The sequence below is a fragment of the Oncorhynchus clarkii genome, chromosome 20 (genome assembly GCF_045791955.1).
Source record: "Oncorhynchus clarkii lewisi isolate Uvic-CL-2024 chromosome 20, UVic_Ocla_1.0, whole genome shotgun sequence".
NCBI lineage: Eukaryota > Metazoa > Chordata > Actinopteri > Salmoniformes > Salmonidae > Oncorhynchus > Oncorhynchus clarkii.
The window spans coordinates 78,546,217-78,559,351 of NC_092166.1; the positions used below are offsets into that span (position 1 = coordinate 78,546,217).

The window sequence follows — 13,135 nt, forward strand, 5'->3', positions numbered from 1 at the left end:
CCTATCGTACTAAAGGGAGGGAGAAAGATTTAAGTTGACTATGTTAAGTCTACCCCTGAGTCCAGGTTGGTCACCCCAGACAGTACACAAAACACATTACACAAGCGGATAAATAAACTCAATTATTTACAAGAAAAATATATGAAATATACAGAGTGGAAGTATTGAATTGAACCAGGGGAAAGTCCTGCTGTTTCTCTTTGTGAAGGGTTATATTGCCAACTGGTATGACTTGATTAGGGTTATTTTGTAGAGCTGAGGGGGGAAGGGGAGATGAAGATGGAGAGATGAAGAAATGGGAAACATTACAATTTGCCATTAGTGTCCAAGGTCACCAAGATTAGTATTTGACATGGACATTGGGGCACACACACTCATACATGGACTCATACTTCTCTTACTTTCTCCTCCCCTGTCTCTACCTCTCTACGTCTCTACCTCTCTCTCAATTCAATTCAAGGGGCTTTATTGGCATGGGAAACATATATTAACATTGCCAAAGCAAGTGAAGTAGATAATATACAAAAGTGAAATAAACAATAAAAATGAACAGTAAACATTACACTCATAGAAGCTCCAAAAGAATAAACCCATTATAAAAGTCATAGTAAAAAAAAAAAAAAGGTTAACCAGTTTTGATAATTAGTGGGTATCGGCCTAATTCTGCTCTGCATGCATTATTTGGTGTTTTACGTTGTACACAGAGGATATTTTTTCAGAATTCTACATGCAGAGTCTCAATTTGGTGTTTGTCCCATTTTTTTGAATTATTGGTTGGTGAGTGGACCCCAGACCTCACAACTATAAAGGGCAATGGGTTCTATTAATGATTCAAGTATTTTTAGCCAGATCCTAATTGGTATGTCAAATTTGATGTTCCTTTTGATGGCATGAATGCCCTTCTTGCCTTGTCTCTCAGATCGTTCACAACTTTGTGGAAGTTACCTGTGGCGCTAATGTTTAGGCCAATGTATGTATAGCTCGTCTGTGGGGTTCTATAATGAAGAGGCCTGGTCTGACCCAAGGGAGAGCTATCTTTCCCAAGGGAGAGCTTCTCCTGCTGGGCTAATTCTTTGAGTAGGTGAAAGTCCAGCTGAAACTGTTTGGGGTTCACTTGTACCATTACTGTTCCAGACTTATAGAGATGTATATTGGCTGACTCAGAGTCCTCGTTGTCTAGTATCCTGAGTTTCCACCCCTCGTCAACACCCCCTCTCTTAACAGAGGGGTAGTGTGCTAATATAGCACTGTGCCCTGCCAGGGGATGGTTTGTGTAGAAGAGGAGGTTGCTGATGTTCCCATTTTTATAATAGTCAGCAAAAAGTGTCTCTTGACTTTCCATAAGGAGCTTCATTTTGTGATCTTTTCTTGCCTTATCATTCTTTACATACCCAGGGTACTGTATTTTAATTACCTATGAACAGCAGGAGGCAGCTTCTAAGGCCTCTCCATTTGGTTGGAGTAGACTGTGCAACTCTCCTGCCATTGTTGGGCTAAATGGATTTGACACCTCTCACTTGACACGTCAGTGCTAATTGAAGTTGTATCAAGCTTGGCAGCTTTAATTTAGCATTCAGTCATTATGAAGTAATGTAATGCGTTTTTCTTCTTGGCTTTTGGAAATAAAATATAGCTTCAGACTAAACATTACTCACTCAGTTCCAGGTTGGATGGTGTTTTCAGGTTTCTGTTGTTTTCCAGAGCATTTGCTGTATAGCGTTGGAATAAAAAGTATTTTGTAGTTGTAAGCCTTCCAGGGGATTCTGTAATTCCATCCAAAATCAGGTTGTAGGTTTTGAGTTTTGATTTGAAGTGAAGGTTATGTTGTAGAGGGTAGCATCCTGTATATGTTACTGACAAAAGTTGATCCAACTCTAAATCTCTCTCTCTCTCTCTCTCTCTCTCTCTCTCTCTCTCTCTCTCTCTCTCTCTCTCTCTCTAATAACTTTCCTCTGAAACTCCTCAGTCTATTCTTGTTCTGAGAAATGAAGGCTATTCCATGCGAGAAATTGCCAAGAAACTGAAGATGTCGTACAGTGCTGTGTCCTTCTCCCTTCACAAAACAGCGTAAACTGGCTGTAACCAGAATAGAATGAGGAGTGGGAGGCCCCGGTGCACAACTGAGCAAGGGGACAAATACATTAGAGTGTCTAGTTTGAGAAACAGACGCCTCACAAGTCCTCAACTGGCAGCTTCATGAAATAGTACCCACAAAACACCAGTCTCAACGTCAACAGTGAAGAGGCGACTCTGGGATGCTGGCCTTCTACAGTTCTATTTGTTTCTGGCCATTTTGAGCCTGTAATTGAACCCACAAATGCGGATGCTCCAGATACTCAACTAGTCTAAAGAACGCCAGTTTTATTGCTTCTTTAATCAGGACAACAGTTTTCATCTCTGCTAACATAATTGCAAAAGGGTTTTCTTATGATCAATTAGCCTTTTAAAATTATAAACGTGGATTAGCTAACACAACGTGCCATTGGAACACAGGAGTGATAGTTGCTGATAATGGGCCTCTATACGCCGATGTAGATATAACACAAAAATATCTGCCGTTTCCAGCTACAATAGTCATTTACAACATTAACAATGTCTACACTGTATTTCTGTTCAATTTGATGTTATTTTAATGGACCTAAAATGTGTTTTTCTTTCAAAAACAAGATCTTTTCTATTTGACCCCAAATTTTTGAATGGTAGTTTACATATTTATACTGATACGTTATGGAGGGCTTTCTCTACTTTTCATGTCTTTCCCGTGTGCTGTGATCTATCCCAGCTTAAGTCTTATCCCTCTCTCTCTCTCTCCTCTTCTCGGAACGTCGGTTCTCAGATTTGATAGAATTCCCAGTATTCTAACCGGAAACAACAGGAACAGTTAGTCTGGAGTGTGCGTGTGTGTGCGTGTGTGTGCGTGTGTGTGTGTGTGTGTGAGAGAGAGAGAGAGAGACACCAGGGGAGATATTTATTTTTATCCATCAGCAGAGATCAGAAATTACCCCAGAAAATGTGTTGTCAAAATGGTTGTTTATGTCCATGTGAGTTATGACTAGACTGCTACATCCTTGACCTGTTTCTACTGACTTACTGATGGATAATGGAACACCAGGTAGGGGGTAGCACAGGGGGGGGGGGTCTGTAAAATAGGTTTCAAACTCACTGACCGATGCATGTTATGCCACTAGAAACACGAAACAGGATGTTTTTTTAGGTCTTCAGAGGCCGGAAGTAATCGTCACCAAATGTTTTTTTGTTAAAAGTATGAGCTGCACCTTAATAACAGATGACAGCTTGTGTAGATGGTAACAAAAGTAAAAATGGGCCACAGCCTTCAATGTCACTTATCTACCATATTATCATGGTATCAGGTACGGCCAGGAGTTTTCCAGGCCAGGTCACGTGGTCAGAAAAACTAGTGCGTTGTCTCTACTCCAGTGCGTTGTCTCTACTCTAGTTCGTTGTCTCTACTCCAGTGCGTTGTCTCTACTCTAGTCCGTTGTCTCTACTCCAGTGCGTTGTCTCTACTCTAGTGCGTTGTCTCTACTCTAGTGTGTTATCTCTACTCTAGTGCGTTGTCTCTACTCTAGTGCGTTGTCTCTACTCCAGTGCGTTGTCTCTACTCTAGTTCGTTGTCTCTACTGTAGCTAGTGAGTTGTCTCTACTCTAGTGCGTTGTCTCTACTCCAGTGCGTTGTCTCTACTCTAGTCCGTTGTCTCTACTGTAGCTAGTGAGTTGTCTCTACTCTAGTCCGTTGTCTCTACTGTAGCTAGTGAGTTGTCTCTACTCTAGTCCGTTGTCTCTATTGTAGCTAGTGAGTTGTCTCTACTCTAGTTCGTTGTCTCTACTCCAGTGTGTTGTCTCTACTCTACTCTAGCGCGTTGTCTCTATTCTAGCTCGTTCTCTACTCTAGCGAGTTGTCTCTAGCTTGTGAGAATGACCTCAGAACACTTATCCTCCATCAATGAATGACCAGACAGCTAAAATCCTCGGGAAGAAGTGAATAATTGTTTTGAAGCAAAGTACCATTCAAACCGAGAAAATAATGTGGCATCCTGCTTTTTCATTGTTGTTCATTCTTTCTTTCGTTCATTCATTCCTTCCTTCCTTCCTTCCTCATTTCGTTCGTTCGTTCATTCATTCAAGCAGTAAAATGTTCCCTCACAATTTCAACATGCACTGAACCTTTGCCTATTGAATTTAATTTATTTTGGGACACAGACATATACAACAAAATGTACAATGTGGACCCAGAGGATATCACTTGAAAGTATTAATTAAAACGTTTGTTTCTAAAGGTGTTCTCGATGGTAAAAACAATAACACATATAATGATTCAAATAGAAGACAAAATTACGAACAACCATAAATACATTCATTTATATTGACATCCTGAAAAGTGTCACTATTCACAGTACTTCTCCCTAACCTTAAAAATCTACCATATTCATTTCACATTAAAACAATCTATTCATTGCACATCACACCGATCCTTTAAATAAATACACCTGGCCAGCAGTAGGGGGCACAAGGGGCAGTGGAGTGGTTTCTCTTTCTTAGACAACCTTGTCTAAAATGAAAAACTTTGTCTGCTTTTTAAAGCTATTTTTATTTGCTTGATCTCCAAGGGAAGGCTATTCCATAGACACATGCCTGTATGGAAAACGTGCTCCTCGCAGTACTCTTGGGATTTTACTAGACATAACACCAGCTCTGGTATTGGTTATAAAACCATATCAATGTGGTTTTTCATGTAACCTGGGCCACGATCATTTAAGATGTCAAACATATGATTTAAGTTTAAGTTGGTCCACTCTGGACTCAAGGCAACAAGCCCACCTCCCGGAACTCCTGTACCCCTGTTCCTGTTTAACTGTCCTCTCCTGTCGATGGTAGGAGGTCAAGTCTGGAGTTGAGGAGAGCCGTGCACTGCGGGGCAGGATCCACCTGTCTGAGGCAGCCCAGAAGCAGGCCAGAGGGATGGAGATGGATTATGAGGAGGTGATCCATCTCCTGGAGGCTGAGATAGCTGAGCTCCAGACCCAGAGGACAGAGCAGCCCGGCCAGTCCAGCCAGGTGCAGGTAACACAGACTGAGTCTCAAATCATACCCTTTAATCTCTAGATACAGCAGTGCACTACTGTAGACCAGAGCCAATACCCTACACAGTGCTATTATTGTTCATGTAGTGCACTACTGTAGACCAGAGCCAACACCCTACACAGTGTTATTATTGTTCATGTAGTGCACTACTGTAGACCAGAGCCAATACCCTACACAGTGCTATTATTGTTCATGTAGTGCACTACTGTAGACCAGAGCCAATATCCTACACAGTGCTATGACCTCCTGGCGAAGATGTTTTTTTGTTGCTCTCTTCTGGTACTGTCTTTCCTTCTCTCTCTCCTTTTCCTGTCATTCTCCTTTTCCTTTTTTTAGTGTGTTGCAGGGCCTATAAACCCAGTCTGAGGTAACAGACTTCACTGTCCGTCCGTTCGTGTGTGGGGCCTATTAAACCTGTGCCCAGTCTGAGCTAACAGACTACACTACATTCCCCTGTTGGAATGAATAACAGTCTACTCCTCGACCGCATGTATTATTAACATGTATCACATGCACGCTTAAATGTCTTACTGACGTCGGCGGCCACGGAGAACGAGAGCCCACAGTCCCTGGGAGCGCAATATGTCGGTGGCTCTGGGTTATCCTCAAAGTGGGCAAAGAAGGTGTTTAGTTTGTCCAGAAGCAAGATGTCCGCAACGACTCAACCACACGTATTATTAACTTGGTTTAAGGCAGGGATGAGGAACAAGCGGCCCGCGGCTCCCCTTTTGTAGGCCCGCAGATCCATTTCCAAAAACTGCTGTTGAGAGTTAGAATAGTAAAACACACAAGGTGCAACTAGCTCCAAAACTGCAACATTTCCTCAATGCCCCATGGCAAAATGTGTAGAATTGCAGGAAATGAACTCTAAAAAGTTTTTCTCTTCGCTGTTGAGAGGGAGGCCGCTACAATGTTTTGCTTACTAGGCTAACTGACTGCATGTGTGGGTACGGATGTGTGTACGCAGACCCGCGAGCTACTGCCCCATCGCTCCAGGTTCCTCCCCTCCCCAGTGCTGCTAGGTAAAGTCCGCTCCAGGTTCCTCCCTCTCCCCAGTGCTGCTAGGTAAAGTCCGCTCCAGGTTCCTCCCCTCCCCAGTGCTGCTAGGTAAGTCCGCTCCAGGTTCCTCCCTCTCCCCAGTGCTGCTAGGTAAAGTCCGCTCCAGGTTCCTCCCTCCCCAGTGCTGCTAGGTAAAGTCCGCTCCAGGTTCCTCCCTCTCCTCAGTGCTGCTAGGTAAAGTCCACTCCAGGTTCCTCCCTCTCCCCAGTGCTGCTAGGTAAAGTCTGCTCCAGGTTCCTCCCTCTCCCCAGTGCTGCTAGGTAAAGTCCGCTCCAGATTCCTCCCCTCCCCAGTGCTGCTAGGTAAAGTCCGCTCCAGGTTCCTCCCTCTCCCCAGTGCTGCTAGGTAAAGTCCGCTCCAGGTTCCTCCCTCTCCCCAGTGCTGCTAGGTAAAGTCCGCTCCAGGTTCCTCCCCTCCCCCAGTGCTGCTAGGTAAAGTCCGCTCCAGGTTCCTCCCCTCCCCAGTGCTGCTAGGTAAAGTCCGCTCCAGGTTCCTCCCCTCCCCAGTGCTGCTAGGTAAAGTCCACTCCAGGTTCCTCCCCTCCCCAGTGCTGCTAGGTAAAGTCCACTCCAGGTTCCTCCCCTCCCCAGTGCTGCTAGGTAAGTCCACTCCAGGTTCCTCCCCTCCCCAGTGCTGCTAGGTAAAGTCCGCTCCAGGTTCCTCCCCTCCCCAGTGCTGCTAGGTAAGTCCGCTCCAGGATCCTCCCCTCCCCAGTGCTGCTAGGTAAAGTCCACTCCAGGTTCCTCCCCTCCCCAGTGCTGCTAGGTAAAGTCCGCTCCAGGTTCCTCCCTCTCCCCAGTGCTGCTAGGTAAAGTCCGTTCCAGGTTCCTCCCCTCCCCAGTGCTGCTAGGTAAGTCCGCTCCAGGTTCCTCCCTCTCCCCAGTGCTGCTAGGTAAAGTCCGTTCCAGGTTCCTCCCCTCCCCAGTGCTGCTAGGTAAAGTCCGCTCCAGGTTCCTCCCTCTCCCCAGTGCTGCTAGGTAAAGTCCGCTCCAGGTTCCTCCCCTCCCCAGTGCTGCTAGGTAAGTCCGCTCCAGGTTCCTCCCTCTCCCCAGTGCTGCTAGGTAAAGTCCGCTCCAGGTTCCTCCCTCCCCAGTGCTGCTAGGTAAAGTCCGCTCCAGGTTCCTCCCTCTCCTCAGTGCTGCTAGGTAAAGTCCACTCCAGGTTCCTCCCTCTCCCCAGTGCTGCTAGGTAAAGTCCGCTCCAGATTCCTCCCCTCCCCAGTGCTGCTAGGTAAAGTCCGCTCCAGGTTCCTCCCTCTCCCCAGTGCTGCTAGGTAAAGTCCGCTCCAGGTTCCTCCCTCTCCCCAGTGCTGCTAGGTAAAGTCCGCTCCAGGTTCCTCCCCTCCCCCAGTGCTGCTAGGTAAAGTCCGCTCCAGGTTCCTCCCCTCCCCAGTGCTGCTAGGTAAAGTCCGCTCCAGGTTCCTCCCCTCCCCAGTGCTGCTAGGTAAAGTCCACTCCAGGTTCCTCCCCTCCCCAGTGCTGCTAGGTAAAGTCCACTCCAGGTTCCTCCCCTCCCCAGTGCTGCTAGGTAAGTCCACTCCAGGTTCCTCCCCTCCCCAGTGCTGCTAGGTAAAGTCCACTCCAGGTTCCTCCCCTCCCCAGTGCTGCTAGGTAAGTCCACTCCAGGTTCCTCCCTCTCCCCAGTGCTGCTAGGTAAAGTCCGCTCCAGGTTCCTCCCTCTCCCCAGTGCTGCTAGGTAAAGTCCGCTCCAGGTTCCTCCCTCTCCCCAGTGCTGCTAGGTAAAGTCCGTTCCAGGTTCCTCCCCTCCCCAGTGCTGCTAGGTAAAGTCCGCTCCAGGTTCCTCCCTCTCCCCAGTGCTGCTAGGTGAGGTCCGCTCCAGGTTCCTCCCTCTCCCCAGTGCTGCTAGGTAAATTCCGCTCCAGGTTCCTCCCTCTCCCCAGTGCTGCTAGTTAAAGTCTGCTCCAGGTTCCTCCCTCCCCAGTGCTGCTAGGTAAAGTCTGCTCCAGGTTCCTCCCTCCCCAGTGCTGTTAGGTAAAGTCCGTTCCAGGTTCCTCCCCTCCCCAGTCCTGCTAGGTAAGTCCGCTCCAGGTTCCTCCCTCTCTCTTCTGCTGCTAGGTAAAGTCTGCTCCAGGTTCCTCCCTCCCCAGTGCTGCTAGGTAAAGTCCGCTCCAGGTTCCTCCCCTCCCCAGTGCTGCTAGGTAAGTCCGCTCCAGGTTCCTCCCTCCCCAGTGCTGCTAGGTAAAGTCCGCTCCAGGTTCCTCCCTCTCCAGTGCTGCTAGGTAAGTCCGCTCCAGGTTCCTCCCTCCCCAGTGCTGCTAGGTAAGTCCGCTCCAGGTTCCTCCCTCTCCCCAGTGCTGCTAGGTAAGTCCGCTCCAGGTTCCTCCCTCTCCCCTCTGCTGCTAGGTAAAGTCCGCTCCAGGTTCCTCCCCTCCCCAGTGCTTCTAGTTAAAAGTCCACTCCAGGTTCCTCCCTCTCCCCAGTGCTGCTAGGTAAAGTCCGCTCCAGGTTACTCTTCTCCCCTCTGCTGCTAGGTAAAGTCTGCTCCAGGTTCCTCCCTCTCCCCAGTGCTGCTAGGTAAAGTCCGCTCCAGGTTCCTCCCTCTCCCCAGTGCTGCTAGGTAAAGTCCGCTCCAGGTTCCTCCCTCTCCCCAGTGCTGCTAGGTAAAGTCCGCTCCAGGTTCCTCCCTCTCCCCAGTGCTGCTAGGTAAAGTCCGCTCCAGGTTCCTCCCTCTCCCCAGTGCTGCTAGGTAAAGTCCGCTCCAGGTTCCTCCCTCTCCCCAGTGCTGCTAGGTGAAGTCCGCTCCAGGTTCCAACCTCTCCCCAGTGCTGCTAGGTAAAGTCCGTTCCAGGTTCCTCCCCTCCCCAGTGCTGCTAGGTAAGTCCGCTCCAGGTTCCTCCCTCTCCCCAGTGCTGCTAGGTAAAGTCCGCTCCAGGTTCCTCCCCTCCCCAGTGCTGCTAGGTAAAGTCCGCTCCAGGTTCCTCCCTCCCCAGTGCTGCTAGGTAAAGTCTGCTCCAGGTTCCTCCCTCCCCAGTGCTGCTAGGTAAAGTCCGCTCCAGGTTCCTCCCTCCCCAGTGCTGCTAGGTAAAGTCGGTTCCAGGTTCCTCCCCTCCCCAGTGCTGCTAGGTAAGTCCGCTCCAGGTTCCTCCCTCTCTCTTCTGCTGCTAGGTAAAGTCTGCTCCAGGTTCCTCCCTCCCCAGTGCTGCTAGGTAAAGTCCGCTCCAGGTTCCTCCCCTCCCCAGTGCTGCTAGGTAAGTCCGCTCCAGGTTCCTCCCTCCCCAGTGCTGCTAGGTAGGGTCCGCTCCAGGTTCCTCCCTCCCCTCTGCTTCTAGGTAATTCCGCTCCAGGTTCCTCCCTCTCCCCTCTGCTGCTAGGTAAAGTTTGCTCCAGGTTCCTCCCTCTCCCCAGTGCTGCTAGGTAAAGTCCGCTACAGGTTCCTCCCTCCCCAGCGCTGCTAGGCAAGTCCGCTCCAGGTTCCTCCCTCTCCCCTCTGCTGCTAGGTGAAGTCCGTTCCAGGTTCCTCCCCTCCCCAGTGCTGCTAGGTAAAGTCCGCTCCAGGTTCCTCCCTCTCCCCAGTGCTGCTAGGTAAAGTCCGCTCCAGGTTCCTCCCCTCCCCAGTGCTGCTATGTAAGTCCGCTCCAGGTTCCTCCCTCTCCCCAGTGCTGCTAGGTAAAGTCCGCTCCAGGTTCCTCCCTCCCCAGTGCTGCTAGGTAAAGTCCGCTCCAGGTTCCTCCCTCTCCCCAGTGCTGCTAGGTAAAGTCCACTCCAGGTTCCTCCCTCTCCCCAGTGTTGCTAGGTAAAGTCTGCTCCAGGTTCCTCCCTCTCCCCAGTGCTGCTAGGTAAAGTCCGCTCCAGGTTCCTCCCCTCCCCAGTGCTGCTAGGTAAAGTCCGCTCCAGGTTCCTCCCTCTCCCCAGTGCTGCTAGGTAAAGTCCGCTCCAGGTTCCTCCCTCTCCCCAGTGCTGCTAGGTAAAGTCCGCTCCAGGTTCCTCCCCTCCCCAGTGCTGCTAGGTAAAGTCCGCTCCAGGTTCCTCCCTTCCCCAGTGCTGCTAGGTAAAGTCCGCTCCAGGTTCCTCCCCTCCCCGGTGCTGCTAGGTAAAGTCCGCTCCAGGTTCCTCCCCTCCCCAGTGCTGCTAGGTAAAGTCCGCGCCAGGTTCCTCCCCTCCCCAGTGCTGCTAGGTAAAGTCCGCTCCAGGTTCCTCCCCTCCCCAGTGCTGCTAGGTAAAGTCCGCTCCAGGTTCCTCCCCTCCCCAGTGCTGCTAGGTAAAGTCCGCTCCAGGTTCCTCCCCTCCCCAGTGCTGCTAGGTAAAGTCCGCTCCAGGTTCCTACCTCCCCAGTGCTGCTAGGTAAAGTCCGCTCCAGGTCCCTCCCTCCCCAGTGCTGCTAGGTAAGTCTGCTCCAGGTTCCTCCCTCTCCCCTCTGCTGCTAGGTAATGTCCGCTCCAAATCAAATCAATGAAAATGTTACTGGTCACATACACATAATGCCTGTGTTCCTAGCTCCAACAATACAGTAGTATCTAACAATTCACAACAACACACACATCTAAAAGTAAAATAATGGAATTAAGAAATATCTAAATATTAGGACGAGCAATGTCTGAGTGGCATTGACTAAGATACAGTAGAATACAGTATATACATATAAAATTAGTAAAACAGTATGTAAACATTATTAAAGTGACCAGTGATTCCATGCCTATGTTTATAGGGCAGCAGCCTCTAAGGTGCAGGGTTGAGTAACCAGGTGGTAGCTGGCTAGTGATGGATATTAGCTTGAGTCTGATGAGTCTGATCAGTCTGATGAGCTTGAGATAGAAGCTGCTTTTCAGTCTCTCGGTCACAGCTTTACCTGTACTGACCTGTACTGACCTCGACCTCTGGATGGTAGCGGTGTGAACAGGCCGTGGCTCGGGTGGTTTATGTCATTAATTTTCTTTTTGACCTTCCTGTGACATCGGGTTCTGTAGGTGTCCTGGAGGGCAGGCAGTGTTCCCCCAGTGATGCTTTGGGCAGACTGCACCACCCTCTGGAGAGCCCTGCGGTTGTGGGCGGTGCAGTTGCCGTACTAGGCATCCCAACAGGATGCTCTCAATTGTACATCTGTAAAAGTTTGAGGGTCTTATGGGCCAAGCCGGATTTCTTCAGCCTCCTAAGGTTGAAAAGACACTGTTGCGCCTTCTTCACCACACTGTCTGTGTGGGTGGACAATTTCATATTGTCAGTGATGTGTACGCAGAGGAACTTGAAGCTTTTCACCTTCTCCACTGCGGTCCCGTCGATGTGGATAGGGGCATGCTCGCCCTGCTGTCTCCTGAAGTCCACGATCATCTCCTTTGTTTTGTTGACGTTGAGGGAGAGGTTATTTTCCTGCCACCACTCTCCCAGGGCCTTCACCTCCTCCCTGTAGGCTGTCTCATCATTGTTGGTAATCAGACCTACTACTGTTGTGTCGTCTGCAAACTTGATGATTGAGTTGGAAGCATGTGTGACCACGCAGTCATGGATGAACAGGGAGTAGTGGAGGGGGCTGAGAACACACTCTTGTGGGGCCCTTGTGTTGTGGATCAGCGCAGTGGAGGTGTTGTTTCCTACCTTCAGCACCTGGGGGCGGCCCATCAGGAAGTCCAGGACCCAGTTGCACAGGGTGGGGTTCAGACCCAGGGCCCTGAGCTTAATGATGAGCTTGGAGGGTACTATGGTGTATTCCTCTTGTCCAGATGGGATAGGGCAGTGTGAGGTGCAATGGCGATTGCATCATTTGTGGATCTATCGGGGCGGTATGCAAATTGAGGTGCATCTATGGTGTCAGGTAAGGTGGAGGTGATATGATCCTTAACTAGCCTCTCAAAGCACTTCATGATGACAGAAGTGAGTGCTACGGGTCGATAGTCATTTAGTTCAGTTACCTTTGCTTTCTTGGGTACAGGAAGAAGGGTGGGGATCTTGAAGCAAGTGGGTGCCTTCAGACTAAGATAGGGGGAGATTGAATATGTCCGTAAACACTCCAGCCAGATGGTCTGTGCATGCTTTGAAGACGCGGCTAGGGATACCGTCTAGACCTGCAGTCTTGTGAGGGTTAACACACTTAAATGTCTTACTCACGTCGGCCACGGAGAACGAGAGCCCACAGTCCTTGGGAGCGGACCATGATTGTGGGAATGTGTTATCCTCAAAGCGGGCAAGGAAGATGTTTAGCTTGTCCAGAAGCAAGACATTAGTGTCTGCGATGAGGCTGGTTTTCCCTTTGTAATCCGGGATTGTCTGTAGACCCTGCCACATACAGTTGAAGTCGGAAGTTTCCATACTCTTAGGTTGGAATCATTAAAACTCTTTTTTTCAACCACTCCACAAATTTCTTGTTAACAAACTATAGTTTTGGCAAGTCGGTTAGGACAACTACTTTGCGCATGACACAAGTAATTATTCCAACAATTGTTTACAGACAGATTATTTCACATATAATTCACTGTTTCACAATTCCACTGGGTCAGAAGTTTACATACACTAAGTTGACTGTGCCTATAAACGGCTTGGAAAATTCCAGAAAAGTATGTCATGGCTTCAGAAGCTTCTGATAGGCTAATTGACATCATTTGAGTCAATTTGAGGTGTAGCTGTGGATGTATTTCAAGGCCTACCTTCAAACTCAGTGCCTCTTTGCTTGACATCATGGGAAAATCAAAAGAAATCAACCAACACCTCAGAATTTTTTTTGTAGACTTCCACAAGTCTGGTTCATCCTTGGGAGCAATTTTCAAACGCCTGAAGGTACCACATTCATCTGTACAAACAATAGTACGCAAGTATAAACACCATGGGACCACACAGCTGTCATACCGCTCAGGAAGTAGACACGTTCTGTCTCCTAGATATGAACGTACTTTGGTGTGAAAAGTGCAAATCAATCCCAGAACAACAGCAAAGGACCTTGTGAAGATGCTGGAGGAAACAGGTACAAACGTATCTATATCCACAATAAAACGAGTCCTATATCGACATAACCTGAAAGGCTTCTC

The 13,135-nt window shown here is 49.0% G+C and overlaps 1 protein-coding gene across 1 annotated transcript in view; it reads left to right on the top strand.

The window, feature by feature from the left end:
- Nucleotides 1-13,135, top strand: part of LOC139375709 (syntaxin-binding protein 4-like) — a 125,909-nt gene that overhangs the window by 53,101 nt on the left and 59,673 nt on the right. The window contains exon 17 of the mRNA XM_071117519.1: nt 4,897-5,082. Coding sequence (XP_070973620.1) covers nt 4,897-5,082 — 186 coding nt within the window. The remainder of the gene's footprint in view (nt 1-4,896; nt 5,083-13,135) is intronic.